Source organism: Mustela lutreola, chromosome 5 (genome assembly GCF_030435805.1).
Source record: "Mustela lutreola isolate mMusLut2 chromosome 5, mMusLut2.pri, whole genome shotgun sequence".
Taxonomy (NCBI): domain Eukaryota; kingdom Metazoa; phylum Chordata; class Mammalia; order Carnivora; family Mustelidae; genus Mustela; species Mustela lutreola.
In genome coordinates this window covers 137,971,127-137,995,800 of record NC_081294.1, presented here as the reverse complement: position 1 = coordinate 137,995,800, position 24,674 = coordinate 137,971,127, and the positions used below count along the sequence as shown (strand labels likewise).

The 24,674-nt window shown below is 45.9% G+C and overlaps 1 protein-coding gene across 4 annotated transcripts in view; it reads right to left on the bottom strand.

The window, feature by feature from the left end:
- The window catches only part of ZNF608 (zinc finger protein 608), a 113,610-nt gene that overhangs the window by 44,247 nt on the left and 44,689 nt on the right, over positions 1-24,674 (bottom strand). For all 4 annotated transcript variants that reach the window (XM_059175728.1, XM_059175730.1, XM_059175729.1 and 1 more), the window contains one exon: positions 15,107-15,362. In XM_059175728.1, coding sequence (XP_059031711.1) covers positions 15,107-15,362 — 256 coding nt within the window. The remainder of the gene's footprint in view (positions 1-15,106; positions 15,363-24,674) is intronic.

Genomic DNA, 24,674 nt, shown 5'->3' with positions numbered 1-24,674 from the left:
AAAAAAGGAAGTAGAACTGATACAAGAGGTTCAACATCTAACTAAAAGCAGCTCCAGAGAGAACATGGAAATGGAAATTGCATCCCCACCCAAGAAAGATATCTACAAAATTTCTAACATGATACAGCCTGAGTTTCTAACGAGAGGACCAAGAGAGATTAAAAAAAGACTCATGCCAAAGGATGTTACTGAGATGTATCAGAATGCTGGGGACAAAGAAGAGATGAAGGCTTGGTGGGGAGGGGGACACCCAACACACTCAAGCTCTCAAATTGGGATGGTATTGAACTTCTCAAGGACAACAATGGGGAGAGCTCAGAGCAGTGGAACAAAGCCTTCAAGTATGACAGAAAATTACTGTCACCCATTCCTCACCTAGCCCCTTCATGTGTCCAGTTATGAGGGGTAAAGAAAAACCTGCGCAAACATCCAGGATTTCAAAACGTTTACTCCCCGTGAACCCTTTCTTAGAAAGCTACTTGAAGATAGGCTTCTCCAAAATGAAAGACAGAAACAAGGGCGATGCATCCGTCAATGTAGCAAACAGGATATCCAACCTAAGAATGGAATCTTCAGGATGGTGTACAGAGAGCTCAGTTTTTGTAACTCTTTCACAAGCCCCTGCCTAACCCCTAAAATACCAGATTGGAGCAGATGGGAAGACTCTGAGAGACTAGTCCAAAAGACACAATGTATAGAATGCTGGGTGTGTTTCAACAAAATGAGAAGCAATTTATAATTCTGGCATGATGGTTCATGGTGAATTAGTGAGGGGTGCATAGAACACTAAGCAAATCAAAAAGAAGGCAACTAATAACTCCAGGGAGAAAGTCAGGTGAGAAAAGAAAAGCGATCATAGTACACGGCTGTGCTGCATATATATATATATATATATATATATATATATATATATATATATATATATATATATATATGCGCGCATAGTGACTTCGGTAAGCATCCATGGGGAGGCACCCTGGGACACAAGGTGTAGATAGAGTAACACAGAAGGAGGTAGAGCTCATGCAGGCATTTTAGGGCAGGAGTTTGAAACGGTACGTTTTAGGAATCTTTTCAGATAATGTCTTCCATGTGCTCATTCTTCCGTGGAATGTACCAGAGCGTAAAATAAATGTCAGCCTACTCAGACCAGACTCCCCTTTACCTACACAATGGCCAATAGTTCAATATAAATGATTTCAATAAATAAAGTGTTCCAGAAATAGATCCACTTTGGGACACTCATGGGATGGCTACCTGCTGTTCAGCAGGACTTGGCACGAACCCAGAGGGTGACTTAAGCGTAACGCCATTGAGGCTGACTGTTGGCTTGGAATTTTTCTCAGAAAATTCTCTACATCTGAAATGATTCTGGCAAGAACATTCTATGGGATTCACACCCCCTTGTGCCCCAAAACTCAGGTATCATTAAGGAATTAGGTATTCTAAACCCTCCCATTTTACAGATGAGGAAAGTGAGGCCCAGAGTCCTTTGCTGGTGGGCAAGGGACAGTATCTGCAAAAGCTGAGGGCAGCCGCAGTAACACTCACAGAACCTCATCATCGGTCACCATACATACATGTATTTTTAAGACACATGGGGTTGGTGGGAAGCAGGAGGGATCAACATTAGGCAACAGGCCACCTTTGTCCGTTTTCCTTTCAAATGGCCTCCCTCTTCCCTGGAGACCAATCTGCTCTCGTAACCACAAAGTTGGAGCAATCACATCATTTTGTCTTCATTTGGTTTTGGTCCTGCTTTAGCCACTGGTCTTCTCTCAGTTTCGCTAGCAGCAGTTACAACTGCAGTACTGAGGACTCTGGACGGATCTGCAAGTCAGTCCAGAGGGTTTTTTTTTGGGGGGTGGGGGAGTGTGTGTGTGTGTGTGTTTAATCTGCTAAATAGATTTAGACCACTGCAGCCAAAAAGATAAAGAATTTTTAATCCAAAAATTATAGGTGCTCCTTGCTGTATGGACTCATGCCCTTCCAGAAGATCTGAATCAACACAGGATTTTGTATGAAATAACTGAATGCTCCCGTCGCTGGCTTCTCATGGGAGACGACCAAGGCATGTAGCTTTTCGTGTGCTTTCTTAAGTCAAGTGCTGTCACTCAAGAGGCTTTTCACTAATCAAGGAACCATCATGTGCGCAGAAAGCTTCAGCTGCCTCCAAGCAATTTTAATGTTCTGGGTTCTAATCAAGCATATAATGCTTACCTACTTACCTACTGGCCTAGCACTTCTACTACTCTCAGTGTCACTTTTCAGTAATTATTAGGATGAAATAAATAGGGCAATGACACCAATCACTGACCCATACAAGCCAACGCTGTGAGAATTTGCAGCTAGAACACTAACTTAGACTCCCTGACAATCCCCTAACACTCCCTTGTAAACACGGGATGACTTTTCCTACTTTCCAAAACAGAGAACAATTTACCCTGAGCAAAAGCCTGGATCTACAGATCAGGAGTGGTTGGGCGGGAGTCAGGCAGGATCGGGGGAATGCAGGGGAGCTTATCAGTGAGTCAGAACCCAGAGTCGAAGCGATATGGGTTAGCTGCCAGGCCTGAATTCTTCTCCAGAAGAGGAACCCAGTGTGGTCCAGCCCACCTTCTTCTGACACTTTGATGTAAGCCTTCATGGCTCACTAGATCCTTCTCAAGGCATCACTGAAGCTACTGGAACTCTGTGGTCCTTGATTCTCCTTCAGACCCTGCCTTGATTTCCACTCGAGTCATAAATTCCCCACACTTTATTTTCCTCCCTTTGACAAAATGAAGATACGAACACTAACCACGGCCTCCGATACTTAATAGTCACACTCAACAAGTCATGCTTGTTTGAAATTCCACACTTGGAAATGAGCTACTGCAAGAAACTGCAGTCTCAGGAGGACTGGTTGGACAGATGATATTTATTTCAAGATGTTTAATTCAAAAGTCAGATATAAAGGGAGATGTCCTAGAGGCCATGTGCTTTGGATTCTCTAGTAAGTGACAGAGGACTTTGTGGTCAGCGCTCTCCTTCTCAATCACTCAAGATGAATGTTCAGTCAATACAACAGTAAGTACTGGGGTGCCTGGGTGGCTCAGTGGGTTAAGCCTCTGCCTTTGGCTCAGGTCATGAACCCAAGGTCCTGGGATCAAGTCCCGCAACAGGCTCTCTGCTCAAGCAGGGAGCCTGCTTCCGCCTCTCTCTCTGCCTGCCTCTCTGCCTACTTGTGATCTCTGTCTGTCAAATAAATAAATAAAATTAAAAACAAACAAACAAAAAAACAAACAACAGTAAGTACCTCACTGCATTCTGCTTCTTTGAAAGTTGACCCTCCTGGGGTCATCTGTTGCATTATCACCTTAGACCTTATCCTCTTTTCTTTTTAGAACTCCCCAGGAATGTGAGACAGCCTTCTGGTCACCCTACTGAGTAGAGATTTTACAGAAGAGAAAAGCTCTTCCTTATGGAAGACAGTCATCATTCCAGGCTATGGTCTTCCTCACTTGTGTACAGTTGGGTATTAAGACTCACTGGACTCAAAGCCCCTCGCAGGGCCAGACGACTGCAGCCAGCCCGGTCTCAGGCTCAGAGCACAAAGCCAACGCCTCCAACCCAATTTACGGTTCTTCTGTGCTTCCAGTACATTTGGGTAAGAAATCACGTTAGAGATGTCCTCTCGAGGTGCTGGTCAGAAGCAGCTCACCGCTGGGACTGGCTTGGCTTGTCGTATTCTGAAAAGCTACAAGGTATTCTCCAGAAGCCGAGGAACGTGGTGGAAAGCAGTCTTGGTTGGTTCTCTCTCAACAAATGGGCCTTTGCTGCTCCTCAAGTGAAGTAAGACACGTTCAATGTTCTCAGCTCTTTCAACGTGACTTACTTCGAAAGTTGTCTGTCAACATGAGTATCAAGAAGACAGCAACATGACAACACAGACAGTGTGCAGATGTCCAAGTGAGTCCGTGAAGAGCTGGCGGGAGCCCAACGGTCCACAGAGCCAGAGGAACATGTGGCATTGCCTCTGACGGATGGGAAGGGCTTGGCTATTTCTTCTCTTGTGATGAAATATGCAGTCAAAAACAGCATTTTGGGTACTTTTGTAAAAATATTTGGTGAATATTAAATTTAAAAGACATCTCACTCTATAAGCCGAATTAAGTTCCCACATTGCAGTCAAAACCTCAAACTGACAAGCAAATGTTTATTTGCCTTTTAGCATATTTTTTAAATAATTGGTTATATTCTCTCTCTCTCACACACACACACAGAGAGAGAGAGAGACTTAAAAACTAGGAAAGGCTGATCATGGGAGGTACACAGCAGAAATCCAGAAAGGACACATAACCATTTTATTCAGGCCGCCTGTGCCTCGATTTCTCCGCGAGAGTCACAGGGCTCATGATGGGAGTCTTGAACATAAAGCAAAGATGCTAATCAGATGGCGCTGGCAGAGCCCCGTAGAGCTCCCCAGGCAGAAGTGCTCCGCTGTTCAGACATACCCAATGTGTCATGTGTCGTGTAAAGAAAGCAGCCCCACTTCTAACGTCCAAGGAATGAAAATACTACCCAACATACCCAAGTCAGAAGGCTTCCTGTGAAACGGAGGCCATGTAGGGTGTGGGATGCTTATAACCATCCCATTTCCTATGCAGATGCAAGCAATTACCAAATGGGCGGAGAGGGGCTTGCCTAACTCCCCTCGCTTTGAATCCTGCCCTTCTCAGGTCTTGGCTGGATACTCCGCCACTTGCCCACGAGCCTCATTCCTGCAACCTTCTTTGCTGAGAATGCTTTCTGCAACCTCTGATAGGACGTCCCCATAGCATAGCTTCCTTTCCTTTCGCCAGAAGACTATTAGCCAGTCTTATTTGGGGACAGAAGGGCTGGGGAAGGGTACATGTGAGAACACTGTAGTAGATACTATTTTTTAAGACGACCTGGAAAATTCCTGCTGCTGTAGCTACACAGGGCAGCAGCCGAGGGAAGAGGCTAGGGAAAAAGGGAAATGAATGTTGGAAGCAGGGGAGGGAGGGACGGTGGACAAGTCAGGGCTAAGTTGTGCCGGCTTGAGTAAGTCGAGTGACAAATGATGTATTATCAACAAATCACAAGGTGCAAAGTTTTCCTGTAAAGATCCCTCCTTACTCCATCCATCCTTATTCTGAAGGAGCAGAACCCTAAAGAAGATGTTTGCAAAGACAGAAACGGGAGTGGCTGAGATGGCTTCCAGTTCAGAATGGGTATTTGACAGACCCCAAATTGCCCCTGCGTGTTTGAATGTCTCCGAGGAGGTCTTTTTAAAATTCTTTCCCTTTGGGGGGGACAGGGGAAGGGCGCAGAAAATGTAAAAACATCCAGACACAAGCAGAAGTGATATGTGAACCTCTGTTTCACCCAGAGCAATGCCCTCCCGGGACAGGGCGCTGGCCGCACGTTGTCTGGGACCCCTTGGCAGCACACCTGCTGTTCCTGGCTGGTCCACTGTGATTTTTACACAAGGGGGAAGACAGTCGCATTCCCTCTCCATCTACGGTAGGACCCTGAATGTGGGCATTGGAGGCTGTGCATATGACTTTTAACTCCATCCTCTGGTCATGAAAAGGTCAGTGAGGCCAAAGTTGTCGGGAAGGTTGAGAGAGAAAAGAGTTTTTCAACCAGGGCCATGGGAACTGGTACAGTTTACCAGGACTGCCTTTGGGGAAAGTAGTGAAGCCATCAAACTTTGAAAATGTTTGTGTCCTTTGACTGGGTGATTGTTTCTTGAAACCTGATACTAGAAGAGTAACTGCAAATTCATAAAACAGAACAAATACTTCAGCACAAAGACAGACTCTGTAGTATAATATTATTGAAGAAGCTGAAGGCAGTGTAAATATCCAGACTTAGAGGAATTTGAATCAAATTGTGTGTCCATTTCATAAAATGCTTTGTATCAGCAGAAAACGCATCTTAGAAAATGTTTCAACATCAGAAACGTTTATGGGGGCGCCTGGGTGGCTCAGTCGGTTAAGCGTCTGCCTTCGGCTCAGGTCATGATCCCAGGGTCCTAGCATCAAGCCCTACATATGGCTCCCTGCTCAGTGGGGAACCTGCTTCTCCCTCTCCCACTCCCCCTGCTTGTGTTCCCTCTCTCACTGTCTCTGTCAAATAAATAAATAAAATCTAAAAAATAATGTTTATGCTTTAATGTTATAATTAAAAGGGAAAGCAGTATTTATCTACCAAATGATCCCAACTTGTTTAAAAAAAAAAAAAAGTGTATTTAAAAAGCAAAAAAAGGGCACCTGGGTGGCTCAGCTGGTTGAGCGACTGCCTTCAGCTCAGGTCATGATCCCAGAGTCCCAGGATCAAGTCCCACATGAGGCTCCAGCTCCACGGGGAGTCTGCTTCCCCCTCTGACCTTCTCCCCTCTCACGCGCTCGCTTTCTCTCTCTCTCTCTCTCTTAAATAAATAAATAAATAATAAAAAAGCAAAAAGGGGGGGGGGGGGTAAACCAACAAATTATAGCAGATGCCTGAATAGTGAGATTACAGATGATTTTTTTTTCTTCTACCTTTTGGGTGTTTTCCACCCCGTGGATATCCTCAAATGGCCTTCTATGATCAGAAAATTAAAACCATACTGAGGATACGAATGGCAGAAGGGAAAAAGGCAAACCAAATGATTTTGTTTCCCCCTTTTTTGGAGACTGGTCTAGGAAGAGCAAGGTTGCGAGGTGCATTTTAATACGCTGTAATCAGATTTTATAATGCCCCCCCACCCGTACACACACACACACACACACACAAATCAGTGAAAAAGTAGATTTCTGGAGCAATATTGTCCAGATTGTCTAGGCCAAACTTAATTCAAAAGTAACATATTCTTGACTAGAAAGCTATACTACACACACTGAAACAGGTATCAAGACCATATCACTTTGTTCCGCAAATGTATTCAACATTCAACAAATATGTATGGCATACTGACTCTGTGCCAGGCGCTGGGGATCCAACAGTGAACAAAACAGATGGGATCTGTGGACTAAAGAAGCTTCCAGCTTAGTGAGGCAGAAAGGGATGGTGTGTATACATCAACCCAGCTGAAACGGATTCAGTTACTCCTGCCAAAATCAGATGCGAGCACTATAAAGAATTTCCTATCATTCTGTGCTTAAAAATAAAATAAAATAAAAACTCTGATTACTGTGTCATATGGGACTGCCTCCTTCCAAAGCACGCTTTGGGAGATACATGGGAGCTTGCTAGAGCCGAACTCCCAGGACAAGGTGGGACACACAAAGGGTTCTGCACGTCCAAGGAGGTAGGTGTGCAGTCTTGCAGAGGTAAATCCCTTTCTAAGTCGCTCCTTCGTTAAAAGTATGGACAAAACCAGAGTTTACTCTGGACTGTGTTCTAAGGATTAAAGGAAATCATTACCTGGCAAGCATGTCCAGCACAATGAATGCCCAGTACAAACACTCAACAAATCCACCCTTTCTCTCATCCATAAAACACACTTAAAATCAAGGAAGAATCAAAGACAAGGATGCATTTAGTCAATGAAATGGGGATTGCGCTAAGGAAGCAGTAGTGACTACTAAGGGCGACAGGGTTTCCTTTGGATCATAAAAATGTTCTCAAATTAATGGTGGCGACGGTTGGAGGACTCTTCATACATTAAAAAAATACCCACTGATGGGACGCCTGGGTGGCTCAGTTGGTTGGACGACTGCCTTTGGCTCAGGTCACGATCCCGGATTCCCGGGATCGAGTCCCGCATGGGGCTCCCAGCTCCATGGGGAGTCTGCTTCTCCCTCTGACCTTCTCCTCGCTCATGCTCTCTCTCACTGTCTCTCTCTCTCAAATAAATAAATAAAATCTTTAAAAAAATAAATACCCACTGAAATATACACTTTAAATGGGTGGACTGGGGACGCTTGGGTGGCTCAGTGGGTTAAGCCTCTGCCTTTGGCTCAGATCATGATCTCAGGGTCCTGCGATCGAGCCCTGCATCGGGTTCTCTGCTTAGCAGGGAGCCTGCTTCCCCTTCTCCCTCTGCCTGCTTCTCTGCCTATTTGTGATCTCTCTCTCTCTCTCTCTCAAATAAATAAATAAATAAATAAATAAATGGGTGGGCTGTATGCTGTGTGAATTGTATCTCAAGAAAGCTGCTATAAAAATTCTATTTAACAAGTCAAAGAAATACTTTTAATCAATATGCCCAGGTAGGCCAAAAGCTATTTCTTGCAACAATGAGAATACTCCACTTCATAATTAGAAAATATATCTTCATTTCAAGGTCACTGTAATATTAAGACACTTTCAAGATTTTTTTTTACCAACTTCTTTTTTTTTTTTTTTTTTAAGATTTTATTTATTTATTTGACAGAGAGATCACAACTAGGCAGAGAGGCAGGCAGAGAGAGAGGAGGAAGCAGGATCCCCGCTGAGCAGAGAGCCTGATGCGGGACTCGATCCCAGGACCCTGAGATCATGACCCGAGCCGAAGGCAGCGGCTTAACCCACTGAGCCACCCAGGCGCCCCTTTTACCAACTTCTATATAGGGAAAAGACAAGCAAGGGAGGACACTACTATCCACACACATCTTGTAAGAAAACTTCTTAGATCTTTTATTATACTCCAGTCTGAAGAAAAGTTTAGTATGACATGCCTCACATTCTGTATTCACAGAGAAGTTCAGCTACAGTATTGACCAACCAAAAGGGTTAACAAGAAAAGGCCTTTACACAGGGAGTTTAATGAAGCTGACTGCTTCATTCCCTAACACCCAAGGTCACCAACAAAATACACACACAAATGACACAAAAGAAAAATGTTTGGTCTAAAAACATGAAGCTGAACCCTACCTAAGAGCAGCTTATTTATTTCACACTGACTAGCAGCGATGTGATTATGGTATCACTTTCCAACAAAACACACCATCACTCATCCATATGCAAACGGTGGCCCCATCAGAAAAGCCTACAGCTGGTAGAGGTGCAGGAGGAAAGCAAACCCAGCAAGACAGCCCAGACAAGCCAGCCCTTGGTCCCTTCCTTAGACCTCCCCTTCATTCACAGATCTTTATGGACGACACACTATGAACACCTAGCCTCCGTTTTTCATTTGTGATTTTTCTGTGAAACTGGTAACGTGAGTTTCTATAATCTTAAAAAACCAAATACTTTGACATGTTTTATAATTATGTATAACATGTATCTTTAAACCAAGTTTATTTTACTTAAAAAAAAGAAAGAAAGAAAAACCTTTACCATTGTACCCAGAATAATGAGAGATAACCAAGATGGCATGTGGTCCAGCAAATATACAAATATGGTTTTCTACTTGGGTTGACTTCTGCATGTAAAAATAGGTGGTTCTTGGGACGCCTGGGTGGCTCAGTGGGTTAAAGCCTCTGCCTTCTGTCAGGGGCATGATCCCAGGGTCCTGGGATCGAGCCCCACGCCGGGTTCTCTGCTCGGCAGGGAACTTGCTTCCTCCACTTTCTCTGCCTGCCTCTCTGCCTACTTGTGATCTCTGTGAAATAAATAAAATATTTTTTTAAAAAAATAGGTGGTTCTTGTACGCTTTGGAAGGCCCATCCTTCGAGCTGCTCTGCCACCAGTGGTAATGAATCTCAACTCTTCACGGCCAACCACCACTGTAAGAATGCCTGGGGTGGGAGTGGGGGGTCAAGTTTATGGTCAAGACACCAAATGGCACTAACCAGCAGTTCTTCCGGCTTTCTGAATCCCTTTGAGTTCATGGTGAAGATCAAGGCCCGATGCTCTTTCTTACCAGCACACTGACTAACTGACTGTGTGCACCTGCCGACCCCCATACCAGGCACTGATTTACCTCCACTTAGCCCATTCCTGATAGGAGGGAGCATGCCCCCTAGCAGTCTTCAAGTCCCCTCCCCCCACCCCCACCACGGCTGAGTTAACAATCATCACTGGCATGGCAGGTAATGAAATGCAGAAGCGAAAGTGGACATCTTACTCGCCTTGTGAGTCAAAGCTGAATTTATAAAATCACTGGGAAATACCTCAGTAAGTAAGAACATTTCACTTAGTTAAAAAAAAAAAAAAAAAAAAGTATGGCACCTATTCCACGTTCAGACACCAAAAACACAAAGTGAGCCTGGATTTCGTATGTAATCTCTTCTCAAATCAAAACTCAAAATGAAAGTTCTATCTCCGGTAATAAGTTCGGCAAGTCAAACACCGCAGCACAGGAGTTAACGACAACGTAGGTCAGCCCTGTCGTCAGTTTATAGAGGATCGTTTGCCTCTTAATGAATGAACCTGAAACCCCCGATACTGCACGCTGAAACACTGTCCTCTCTATGACTCTGGAGACACAGGAGAAGCAGAAGCACTGACAAGCATCTCCGGTGGTTTAAAGAGAGTCATTTACTTCCCCCGATTAATTACCTTTAAAACATTAATTCCCAAGATCACTGTTCTTGGAAAACACATAGAACCTCAGATGAAGAACCTCATACAAAGAACCATTCTGCCTCTTACACCAGGTGGCACGTCTTCTCTAAAACACCACACTTACGTTCAGAAGCTGCCATCTGCATCCCCTCTCAAAGCTAATAGGAAGGCTGCCAAGTCTTAACTTTAATACTCTGGATTTCTGAACTATTTCAAAAATAATTCAGCAGAGAGAAGCCTGGGTGGCTAGGTCAGTTAAGTGGCTGCCTTCAGCTCAAGTCATGATCCCGGGGTCCTGGGATCAAGCCCTGCATTGGGCTCCGTTTCTCCCTCTCCCTCTGCCCCTGCTCCTGTGCACACGCTCTCTCTTTCTCTGTCAAATAAATAAATAAAATCTTTCTTTAAAAAAAAAAATAATAATTCAGCAGACACCACGGGGAAAGGAAATGAAGCTACCACTTCTGGCTCACTGAAGGGACAGACAGTAAGGTCCACCCCACCATATTAACAAGTCAGAAGAGTGGTACCAATTAGTTGTTCATTAAGTCCCAGACACTCTGTTAAGTCCAAGTTCAAAATCAAGCGCTGGACCCTCTTTCTTTCTGGGATGGTGCTTCAACCACGCTCACCTGCCACACTATAGCTTTTAGGCAAACACTATCCAGGGAGGTAAATAGGGCAGGGGTGTCTGTCCATTTTATACCCAAGAGAATGAGGTAACAACACATGGACTTCCTTAAAGGGAAAAAGTCGAGCAGCTTGCAGGGGTTAGGACATCCCCTCTTTCCCCCGAGACCGTGTTTCTCAGTCTTGTTTGCACATCAGAATCCCCTAGGGAGCTCTGGAAAAAAACACCAACACCAGGTCACCCAACCAGCCCAAACTGCCATCCCTGACCAAGGAAATGCCCAGAAATGGTGCCTGGACATGTTTTTAAAAATCTCCGGGTGACTCAAAGGCACAGAGCTGAGAACCTCAGTGTTGTAACCTTACATGCTTGAAAGGCCAAAGTAAATTAGAGTTATAACAACAAAGTGTGTTCTCGGATAGAGCCCCCCCCAAAAAAGGGGGGGTGAGCCCAGTTAGAAATATGCTTTAGTAAAAATCCAAAGGAAAACACGTTCATAAGAGCGAAAAAGCCAAGTTCAGTATGTATGTATTTACATGCTCTGCGTACACACCATGTTTCTTCCAGTTTGGTCTCCCCTACCCTCACCCTCCCCAAAAGAGCCAATTTCCAAACAAATAACTATACAAAAGCATGTGCATCCCAAACGTCAGGAATGAAATGCCCAGGAAATTCTTTCCAACATCTGAGAGCAATTCTGCATGAGACGTCACTGCTCCCATGCACTCACCTTCAAGAAGAGAGATCAGAGCCGAGTAACTAAACATCCAAATGCAGTTAATAGTTTTTCTCTCCTCTGGAGCACGCTCTGAAACCCACTAATTATTTCCAGAGGGAACTTCTCTCACCACACGTTACTCCTGAGGACACTCTGGTCCTCAGGCAACCAGGACTCCACATCCTGGCAGCAACACTAAAGGCAAAGCCTGTGACTCAAAGAACCCTCCTCAAATGAGGAATTCCAAGCACAAGAAGCAATTAGTATTTAGTGGGGATTTCATATTGTTGTCTTGCTGGTGCACATTATCCTTCAAAACAGATCTTGAGAACACTCCATATTCCCTCCAAAGACGGCAGATAGGAGCTCCAGAAATTTCTAGGATCTCAATACACACACACACCTAACAAATTAGGTGTGTGAAAACCACTCCCGGGTATAAAAATCACCTCAAATGAAAACACCAGGGAAGAGATTTTTTTTTTTTTTTCCAACTCCATCTCCAGGAGGTTAATCAGAGGCAACCGGCACTTTCCGAAGTGCCTGACTTAAAGCTTGCCGTTAATGCGACCCCACAGCAGTAAACGATTGTGGCTTCCCGTCCCCTCCCGTTCTTCCCAAACCCATCCCTTTTAGCTCTGCCAACTAACTGGCTCCAAATGCGTTTGTTCTGTTTCTCTCTTTGTTTTTCCCCAAAGGGAAAAATTAATGGTCAAGTGGATTTAATTTTTAAATTGGTACAAGAGCTTTTAAACACACTGTACGGGGGTGGGGGCAGAGGGGGGTTGCAAATGGAACACTCTTAAGAAGGGTTGCACATTAAACACACATTTTACGACCCGCGTCTTTACCAAGTCGGGTTCTCGAGTTCTGTGGAGGTCGGGAGTTGAGTTTATTCAGCAAGAATAACTGTGTTAAGGAGCTCTGGCTCCTTCTTGTCACCACAGTCGACATCCACACGTCCCAAATCCTGGAAAATGTGAGACAGTAACAAGAAGGCTGGAGCTGCAGAAGGCTCCAGTCCTGGGTCTGCAGAGCCCGGAAAGCTGTCAGTGTGCCACAAGAGGGGGGAGGGGCACACCCACAGGATGGGGGGACCACAGCACATGGACTCAGGAGGCGGACCACTCAGAGAACACTGTGCAACTCGTGAGACTGTACGTGCACCGCGACCAAACAGAAGGAAGAAAAGAATGTCACAGTAATCTTGACAATAGCATCGAGCTCTTTAACGGTTTGCCCAGAGTTCCTACAGTTTCTGAATACAACATTTGTTTCCCCTAAGTAAACCCATCTTTTATTAGAAGCTCAGGTTCAAGTCAAAACCAAGCCAACGTCCAAGCGAAGTGAAAAATAACCCAAGATTTACAGGCGTTCCAGAAAGTCTGTAGCTAATTTTACAGCATCTGCCACCCAGTGAGGTCATGCTGCAGGAACATGGTCCTGTTCCACACAGGACTAAGTAAAGTCAAGACGCGCAATAAACTGACAGTCACTAAGTCGCTGCTGGGACAGAAGTGCAAGGTGCCACTTCACCCTAACAAGCACGTGGATTCAAGTGCCAGAAAATCTTTCTTTCGAGTCAATGGAAGATCAACCTTGGCCTTTCCAAATCTTTTTCTGTGTCCGAATCATCAGTACCCAAGCTAATGAACTATGACCTTATTAATGTCTTGATGCTGTCTCTTTCTATACTTTTCTTCCCCAAGATACAAGCCGGGACACCCTCAGCCCCCGCTTCGGCTCTTGGGAAAGTCTGAGAAGGCCAAGTATGTACACAACCCAAGGGGAAGCAGGAGGACGGAAGCTGGCTGCCCACAGGGGACCTACCCTGTGCCCTGGAGGGCGTCTCAATGGACAAGCAAGAGATGAAAATGTGAACTCTAGCTCCAATCTGGCTGCAGAGCTCTACTAAAAGTACAAAGAGGACGCACCCCCTCCACCCCCCCAACCCCAAACACCAGACATTTCTAAAGCCGAAAGCAAACGTGAACTATCACTTTTGGTTGCGCACACAAGAGAGCTCTTCCCATCTGCCGCTTTTATTCACTTTCCCGGGTTCCTTCATCTGTAAAGACTTTTCCTTACCGATGCTATCTACGAAATTCTGTAACCAAACACAAAATAGATCCTTTAACAGCGTTATTTGACACAAGACGCAGAATTCCAAGATTCTCCTAAGGTTTTTTGCTTTTCTACCTGGAGACAGCGTGTGCTGTTTTCCACCTTCTGACAATTACGCTGGGACAACCTGTCATCTGATTTTCATTCTTTTGTATATATTTTACTTTCTTTCCTAGGAGTCGCAACCCTCAACTTCCCCCCTTGATGCAGAGGGACCTAAACAGTGATTCGGAGTCTCGTTACCCTCCTCCCTGTCCCTACTCCTCTCAGACCAACGGGTCATGATTCAGACACCTGTCCTCTCCCTTATCCTTGACCAACCTAGCTTAGAGGGAAGAAGGGGTTGTTCACTCTCCTTTGCTCGCCTGGGGCTTGTTTCTTCCTCATTTTTCTCTATTCCTCTCATTCCCCAGTGGAGCAATGCAGTGCTGTCCTTGGTATTTCGTTTTTCATTACTTAAGGGCCTCTAAGGTCAATGACATCTGAAACACACCAGACCAGGGGATCACGTGCTATGAGATGTGTCCAGTCAGGGTTCGATCCATGGTGGGTATGGTAGAGGCCACACTTGTACATTTCTAAGAGCAGTGACAGGTTAATCCTAATCCCCTGGTCTCATGACTACTGGATTCCCCTTGCCAGTTGGCCCGGGGAGCTAAGGGGCAGGGAAGGTGCCATGTCTCCAGTCACAGAAGAGAAATGACTGGCTCAGCTGGGGCTTAAAAGCCTCTGAGCTTGGGCTTTGTGAGCTCAGACCACCAACCAGCCACAGCCACATCACGGGCACGGCCCTCGCTTAACACAAGAACCCGAGCTCAATTCAGCAGGTCAATTTAAGCCTTAATACCCCCACGTCAAGATAAACGAAACCACCATGTCCAGACAGACTGGCTGGCACCAAAGAAGAAAGTGAACTTGAGATCCATCTGTCTCCCTAATTTCCACAATCCCTCTTGGGGCAAAGGGGAACCCTCATCCTGCTTCCCAGTCTCCCTGTGCTAGCGCCTAAAGTACAGATCCCTTTCACGGACCTCTCATTCACCTTGAACACAAGAGCCTCCGTGCTTATTCCGACAGCCATCCAGACAGCATGAAAACCCCTCTTCCCACCTCGCCGCCTACCACCAGACCACGTCCCCTCACCGGTGGGCATAAACACAGAACGTCATGGGGAAGAGGGCACAGGGAAATAGAGAAAAGTAAAGTGTATTTACCTTCTTCTGTTTCATGCCACACGATCCCTTCCAAATTCACACTGGTCCCAGGTTCACAGGGCCCCAGACACTCGGGCTCTGTCACTACTCCAACTTCACACGTATTGACACCCACGGAACGAGTCCGAACCAAAAGCTGCTCAACCGGTGCTGCAATATTGGGTGAAGATGGGGGAAAGTAGGAGGGCAGAATCTGAGGCGTGAGGCTGCTGGAAATCGGTGGTGGCGGCGCTGGCACTGTAAACAGGGGGTCAACCTGAAAGACAGACAGGCTTACTGCAGTGGTGCTGTATTCTCGGAGCTGTTTGCAATGCAATCTGTTTACATCACTTCTAGAATACATCACCGTTCCAAATTCCATTTGCAATTATAATACGCTTTGAGGGTTTGCATGGTGCCAAAAGACACAGTCAAAGGGAAATGAGCATCTGATTTCTTTTTTCCCACATGCCGAACAAGGTCAGCATTGGGGCTCTCGCTTCCAGAATGAGAGGCAGGACTTCAATGTCCTGATGTCACCGATGGACAACCGGTCAGCCTCGGTCAGGGTGCGAGATATACGCTCTGCAAAATTCAGGCTCCTTCCCTCCTGTAATAAAATCGTACTTCCAAAACTGCAGTGTTTTCCAAAAGAGGAACTCCAATAAACACTGCAGATGCATCATTTGGACAGTTAAGCACAGGAGATGGACTGAAATTGTTTTCAAAGTACTTTATAAACCATAATGAATTAAATCACTACGAAAATACATTAACTTACTCTGCTGAATATATAAAATACATAAACTTGATTATACACACTCAAACATATAAACTGGATATTATTAGCATGTATTAAGCATCAACTCCTAATTAAGTTTTCTACTGCAAAGTTTAACAAAATTCATACAAATGGGGAAATAAATGTGTGTGCCCAACATTAAAAGAACTGGAGTTTCTCCAATGCACCCATCCGTCAGTGGCTCGGCTTGGAGAGATCCCTGATGAATCTGACCAAGACCCAGGATCCCTCCCTCTAAATCCCAGGAAACAGACAAGACAGCCAATGTAAGAGCTTACATTGTAAGAGCAACGGTATCTCCTTTGCACCCCTATCTTAGAGAACAGGCAAAGAGATCGTCCCCACAACACGTCCAGGACCCCGGCCGTAATGAAACCAAAGGCTGTGCACATACCAAATAGGTCAATCACCAGACACCCCACTCATTCATCAGACCCATTTTAACCACTGCTAGGACTGTTAAGAGAATTAGTTAGGGCCCTGCTCAAACAGGTGGTCAAAGGCAGATAAGCCCACTGTAAAGCCCATCTGCACCGGGACTCCACATTCCTCATGCCCTCGTGTGACACACAGACACCGCCCACCTATAAGGGATGACTCCTTGCACACACGATCAGTCGAGCTAACGAGTCATATGGGTAAAAAAGGGCACACAGAAGGTTTTTCCGGCAAAACGCCATCTTAGTCTGCGGTTCCTATGTTCCCAATTAACCTTTGTGAGAAATCAACACTTGGCTACAAATGTACTAGAACATAGTCTTTGTTGTTTAAATACACACACACACACCGCGCATGCATTTCAAGATAAATTATATGAGGAAGTGTGCTCCTAGTTCAACAGCTGAAGCAGTCATCTGTGTGGGCTCCTTGTTCATATGATAGTAGGAACTATTTCTACAGTTTGCCTCTCACTGAAATGATAAACTGACGTTCACTTGCCTGACTGATCCAAGTCGCGAGAGAACAGCCCTCCACCCATCTGCATGGGGAAGAAACTTAATTTCCTGCTCTCAGAGCTGCCATAAAACTTCAGCTCCACGCTTTGTATTGTTCTGCGTTCTTGATCACAGACCCCAAGAAAGAAAGCACGTAGCGGCCCCGAGACCCCAGGTCTGGTGATTTACGCTTTCACGTAAATGCAGCTTAATGCGGATCAGAGTTCCTACTGATAGTTTCTATTTTAAGACTGAGCTGACAGATGAAGAGAGGGGTACTGAGGGAGGAAATTCAAGTGAGGGGTTAAAAAAAAAAAAACCAATGCTACATTGTAATCTTTTCAGCTAAAAGATTGTGTGAGATAAGAACTGCTTTCCAGGGATGCCTGAGTGGCTCAGTCGGCTAAGCTACTGCCTTCGGCTCAGGTCATGATCCCGGGGTCCTGGGATGGAGTCCTGCATCAGGCTCCTTGCTCAGTGCGGAGCCTGCTTCCCTCTCTGCATCTGCCTGCCTCTCTGCTTGCTTGTGCATGCTCACTCGCTCTCTGACAAATAAATAAAATCTTAAAAAAAGAACCACTTACCAGAATTTAAAGGGGGGGGGGGATGATAAACTGTCTCCTTTATAGGTTTTTTTTCTTTCACATTTGCCAACAACTTCTTAATTTGTATAGTTAGCTATAAACTGACAATGATTGGTTGCTACATATATAAACTGAAAAGACAAAACGGAACAATATTCTCGAAATACCCTTTACATCCCTTGATCGACAGCCTACATTAATTCCAAGAAAACGAACATGGCTTCAATTAGATATACAAGAAAAGGGGATGAAATAAAAGGAAGTAAGGCATACAAGAGGGCATTAATTCCCCCAAATGGGACACTGGGATACAACGAGGCAAAGCCTATAACACCAAGTTATAAGGACAGGGTGTTGGACACTAGGATTTTGGCCCCTACTCTGACACTAATTAGCTTGTCCCTTTGGGGAGGCACTTAAGTTCCGCTGAACACAGTTTTCCTCAACTGGAAAATGTAATCTCCAGCCTTCTACTGATGGCAACTCCTATCACAACAGGATTTCTGGACAAAATCTCTATTTCGATGTAAACTCCAACTACGAATATTCACACACACACACACACACACACACACACACACACACACCTCTACTATTTGGGATATTTAAGAGAAGTCAAACATCATATTTCTAAAGAATCTAGAAGGCTTGAGGGGAGAGGCCACGGTATGCGGGGCCTCTCAGCGAGTGAACTGTGTTTATTTCCATCCACACAATCCAAAATGCAATGGTAAGAGCCTGGCTGACAGCATTTACAGAGGGGACCTTGGAGCCCTGTCCCCACATGATTCAAAATGAGAAACTAAGCTTTATAGGGTTTGGCCAGAAAATATGAACTCATCATAATCAGTTCCCCCATGCGATAATAGGCTAAAACTCTTAAACTCCACAGGAAGACTCAACAGGTAATACAGTGAAGAACCTTCAACTCCTTGACTCACACAGTCAACTTCTTGGTTTTTCTACGACACTGGCTTCCTCAAGAGAAATCACAGCTGCCATTCCTATAGGTGAGTACCAGAGCCTCACTACCAGTGAGAGAAGAAAGGGGAACTCTTCTCCCGTGGGATTGCAGAATGTGGAGTGAAGAACAAAGACCACCCTTCCGGTCTATTAGAAGCTCCACTTCCCCAGAAGTCACCAACCACAGAGGAGGATGGGGAATTACTGCGGCCCTAGGCATGGTTTCTATCTGGTAGGTATGCTGCTTCCTAAAACATGGCAGGTTTTTGCCAACAAAAAAAATGAGGTAAGAGACTGAATGTCTACTATCTCTTAAAATAATAATTAGATAATATGCTAGGCTGGGCCCACACATCTGGTGGCATCAACCTACAGGGCTGAGCTTCCCTTCGGCCTGGCGGTGACCTGCCCAGCTCCAGGAAGCTGACTCTGGATTTCCAGATTTCCCCCAAGACAATCACAGAACGTTCTATACCTCAAAGACCACCCAGCCCAACCTCCGCCTGTTAGAGAGAAACATGGCCCGTATTTGCACAAACGCAAGAAGCTATCTCCGGGGGTAGCCCAAGTGGGTAGAAAGCAGCAGCATCCTAGAAGCATAAACGGGACAGCAGGAGTTCAAATACACACACTGGGAGACAAAAGAGGTAAGGTAGAAGGGAGCAAATTCAGTGTCACTAGCTCTTTCTGCCAGCAAATGTCCCCCTACAGGTTTCAGTTCTCGAATCGGGTCTAACACAAAGCCACACGCACCATATGCAAAGCAGGGACCTGGAGGGATTTTCAGTAGTGTTTTTACCTCATACAAAAGATCAACTCCACTGCACCCTGAGTTCCAGGTCACTGATCCATAGACAGAACCGTACCTTCTTCAACCAATGAGGCTCGCGGGGGCAGAGGGCGGCAACAGTCCCTAGGAGGACTCCCTCCAAGTGGCACACACTTTTACTTGGCCATGGTGGATCTCGGGTTCTAATCCTGACCTGGCTGGTATTTGCTGTGGGGGCTCCCTGAGCAAGTTACTTGGTTACTCTGAGGCTCAATGTCTGGACCTAAGCACGGGAGGAAGACTAACACATACCCCCAGTGGGTCAGAGGGAAGACTCAATGAGATAACTCATGCCAAGTGACGGCTCAGCAAAGTGCTTAGCTCCGTAAATGCTGGCTGTGAGGAAGGAAAGGAGAGGGGGAAAAAAATAAATAAGTCCCTGGTCTGATATTACAGTTCTCTAACCCTGCCTCAACCTTACAAAGCTCCTTTTTATATCCTACTATATTTAACATAAATCTATAATCCCCTCCAAATGCATAGTTAAGTGCAGTTAAAGTGTGTTCAAAGTATAAGAAAAGGGGCTTAACCCTGAGCAGCTCAGCCCAGGGAAATTCTCCTCCTTTTATGCAGGGGCTTCATCTGCCCCTCAACTCACCCTCCTCCCCCCGCAATTTTATAGCACGTCCTGATGAGTCCGACACATCTACAAAATCTCCTAATCTCTAGTTGCACCCCCTTTTTCACACAACTCCCCCAAAAGCCACCTCTGAGTTGCCCCAACTTGAGCACGTATCCCCCCAATAAACAGTAATTACACACCTGCTGTGTGCCAGGCACTGGGTACCCTGCTAGCACACCAGAAGTAGGTCAAAGCCAAGCAGGTCCCTGTTCTCCTGGACATCCTACCTCATCAAGCAAGACTGGGGCACTCCTCAAACATTTCTACAAATGCAGCCAAATTGTCCAAAGGGGCTGACCACAGGGCCTGAGTTCAAAACACAGCATGCAGTGGCAGACACTGGGGTACGGGGCGCCAGTCCTCAAAACTGGAATCCCAGTGTAGTCTACCTTCAGCTACACGACCTGGGGACAAGTGCCCTGACCTGTCTGGGACTCCATGTCTTCATCTGTAAAATGGAAATAATGAAATCAGACAAACAACCCGAGCTCAGCTCCTGGGACAGAGCAGCACTCAACCCATAAAAGCTGTTGCCATTGTCAATATGGTCACTGTGGTTACAAATACACAGGACACCTTGACGAAAAAGAAATCAGCAGGTTGTTTGGCCCTTCAAGACCAAATACCAAGATCTGCTGCATCTAAAGGCAATTCATGGGAGGCAATTATGAATACCTGGGGGGGGGGGTGGTAAGCGGAGAATGCTAAAATAGTACTCATCAGATATTCCATGTTAAAAAAAAAAAATTAGTGGGGAATCATCAGTCTAATACTACTAACATCTAGAATACAAGATTGTAATAGAGAACCCAGCCAGTCTGAGCACCGGTTCCTTTGTCAAAGCTCTTTTCTGTCATCTTGATGGGACACTGATGTAACCTATTACAGCCCCAAAAAAAGAAAAGCAGGAAAGCAGCCATCTCCAGTTGGGGCGGGGATGGGGGGGGGGCCCATAAGTCTAACAGCTGGTGGTGGCAGCCTGTCAAACCGAGGAAAGTTAATGTCAAGAACAGACGCGCGGCAGTCTCTCACTGTTATTTTTGCATGATTATTCCCAGGTGTTGGTGCACACTGAGCAGTAGCCTGGCTATTTATCACTCGAGAGAGCCTAAGAGCATGGGAGTGGGGGAGGAGGGGGGTAGAGAGAGGCGGGGAAGAAAAGGTTATTTACACAGATAGCGGCACTTAGTGTATGTAATCAGAGGGGGTTGGGGGGAAAAGTCTGCAGAGAGACTCTGGCAATATTTTCTCAGTTCACCTTATTTCAAGGGCTTCCTGAGGGCTGATGAGCAAGGAAGGCTCCAGAGCCGACAGGGCGGGTAGCAGCCTCTTTGCTTCCCTCCAACACTGACTCTGTCAGCCCTGGATGGGATCCAGGACAGGAAAAATGACAGCCAAAGGGGCACGGTCAACAGGGCAGGGGTTGGGGGGTAGGGGGAAGACACCCTGGCGGGCACCTGACTGCACCGCTCAGATCCAGCAAAGAGACAGGCAGGTGATGTGCAGGCAGAGGGAAAAGGGCCAGCCAGGGCCAGAGATGGACCAGCGTCAAGGGAAGATGGCGCTCCCACACCCTGGGACCAGTCCACGCACCCTGAGGGGAGCTTGCCCTGGGGTTTCCTCCAACCGGTGCAATGATCTTCACACTCATCCAACTATTAACCCCCGCCCCCCAATCCTGGATTCTCAGATCAACAACCACCAGAGTGGCCACCGTGTTTTATTTTGCTCAGAAAATATTTTTTCGTTCTTGCGAGCACTCAGGGGCACAATGACTTAATGCTCATGACGTTCTCTCCATATCATGGTATTTGGCTGTTTTTATGAGATCGCCCACAGACACCTCTTTCATGTAAAACGCGTTAGACAGAAAGACTGCACTTCATGTATGGGGAAATCACAGCTCTTTGACGGTGACCACTGCCACAGTCTGTCCCCTTGCATTTTCACCGCCCTTGGTGCCTGACATCGCGGCTGCTTTGTTAGCAAAGTGAGGGAAACTTATAAAATCATTTGCTTTCCACACGGATCTGTTCTCCAAAGTGAAGTGTCAAGGTTCAACTCCCATCCCTGACACAGAAACCTGAAGAGATGTACATTGGTCACTCCCAATACTGGCTTTCCTGAATGTGGCAGAGACTTTTCCTTTTGGAGCCAAGACAGAAGCATCGTGGGTGAGTTCTTGGTTCAGGGTCTGCTGGGTACAAGGCATCAGATACTCTCCATCTCCTTGATGGCTCGACATCCCCATTTTATGGAGGTGATCAGTGAAGATCTCAGAGGATAGACAATTTACTCAAGGCCAAACCTCTCTGATTTCAAAGTTCATGTAAAACTATGAAAAGGGACAGCCACTGTTTAGCTCCTATCACATAAGAGGGACATAATACTGTAGGTTCTCTCAGTCCATCTTCGCAAGACTGTGAAGACAAGTATTTCCAGAATGAAGAAAAGGAAATCGGGAAAGTCAGTGACTATAAAAGGTCACTGGGCGTGGTGCCCAGGCCCACACTTGAACCCACAGTAGGGTAAGAAGAAAAGCAAACTCTTCCAAACCACACAAAATGGGAAAAGGCTTTCCTCTTAAGGTAATTTCGGACCCACCTCTGTATATTGGAAGCCACACGCCTGATTCACCTTTCAATGAAGCACGTTGTTCTCGGGGCATCTAGGCAAATCACTGTAATCCCTCCCAGAAAATTCCCTGAACCCAAAGCTCAGGTTTGGTGGTGTTATTATTTGAAATCAACCAATTCTAAATGCTACAACCACATAACAATGGTTGGGAATTACACCATGGCTTTCACTTTCTCGTTTCCAGGTGTGAAGACCAGAGGCTGCCCTAAATAAAAGGTCCCAAGGGGGACACTGGGTGACTCGGTAGTTAAGTGTCTGCCTTCGGCTCAGATCATGATCCCGGAGTCCTGGGGTCAAGTCCCGCATCCAGCTCCCGGCTCAGCGGGAAGCCTGCTTTTCCCTCTCCCACTCTCCCTGCTAGTGTTGCTTCTCTCGCTCTGCCTCTATCAAATAAATAAATAAAATCTTTTATAAATAAATAAATAAAAGGCTCCACGGTTCACCTGCTAACGTGCTTTTCAAAGACTCAGCCATGGACCACGGCTCTGGCCCCCAGCTGCTTCCATTTCCGACTATGCCAAAATCACAGAATGCCAAGCCCACAGTGTCTCTCTATGGTGGGGCCCAGGTGGTGGGGGGAGGGGGTAGCAAGCAGCACCAGGAGGAGAAGACTGGGAGGGTGTCACTCCAGAAGTGGCCCCTCTGAGCAGATTGCAAAGCAGAGACACCTAAAGGCCAGCAACATATATAAAACTGCCTTTACACAAGAGCAAGTATCTTTTTCATCCTTGTAGACATGACAGCTTTCCAAGCCAAACAGAAGGTACCGTAGTACGCAAAGATAGAGTATAATTAAACTACTCGAGTCAGTGTCTGAAATTTGTTTTTGTTTTGAAGCCAAATAGAATTCTCTGCCAGAAGGCCCTCAACTGCGTAGAGCTCCAGGACTGTGGTGCTGGGGGGTGGGTGGGGGTGGGGCAGGGGACACAAGGACTCCATCCTGGGACAAACGGACTCCACCAGACAATGTCAACTGTCACACACTTAACTTCCTCTGTGTTCTCTGCCAAAAAAACCTGTCCAACTGCTGAGCCACAAATTCTGCTGTTTAAAAGTGCCACAGACACTTCCCCCTGCTCAGAGGGCGGGCTGTGCTTACAGAATGGCACGAAGGGACCAGAGGGCGGGCTGTGCTTACAGAATGGCACGAAGGGACCAGGGTGCTGACGCCTCGTCCGTCTCGGTTCTCTGGTTGTCTCCCATCCTGCTCACTTTCAGAGTTACTCAGACCACAAAAATAAGCCGCAAACAAAGGAGACCATCATGAAAGTGCTAAGAAAAAAAGAGAACATCTATTTTCTTTTGTTAATTCTTTGCACGAGTTCCTTGACTTTGTAAAAAGCTGCATGACTGAAAATTTCCATACAAATCCCACGTACACCAATTAGACCTGGCTCCCAATCCCCTGTGAGTGAAAAAAGCAGTTCAGTGATAAAACTCCGGATTTTTAACTCTGGATTTGGCTTAGCATGGGGACACCTACAGTACTAAACCAATCAATTTCCAAACAGCTGGATAAGGACTATCTTAGTACATGCAGGGATCAACCTTCCAGTGCCTGTCTTTGCATGACTCTAATTTCTCCTTGAAACTGGGTTGAAATTAGGGAAAGGTCACAGGCCTTTCACCCTACTTTTCTTTTTTTTAAGATTTATTTATTTATTTATTTGAGAGAAAAGAGAGAGAAACAACGTGAGTATGAAAGGCAGAGGGAGAGGGAGAAAGAATCTCAAGCAGACTCCTCACAGAGCAGAGTCCACATAGGGCTCGATCTCACAACCCTGAGATCATAACCTGACCTGAAACCAAGAGTCAGACCCTTAATCGACTGAGCTACCCAGGCGTCCCACCTTTCATCCTGCTTGACACAGACATAATTTTAAGGGGAAAAGGTTTAAAAAAAAAAAAAGGAAACAAAGGCCTATTTGGAGGGAAAAAACACCTTATTCGTCTTTTCTTTTTTTTTTTTTTAAAGATTCCATTTATTTATTTGACAGAGAGATTACAAGTAGGCAGAGAGGCAGGCAGAGAGAGAGGAGGAAGCAGGCTCCCTGCTGAGCAGAGAGTCCAATGCGGGGCTCGATCCCAGGACCCTGGGATCATGAGCTGAGCTGAAGGCAGAGGCTTTAACCCACTGAGTCACCCAGGCGCCCCACTTATTTGTCTTTTTAATAGCAATTCTTTTCTTTGCCTTGTGTTAGGGAATCTCACCTGCCT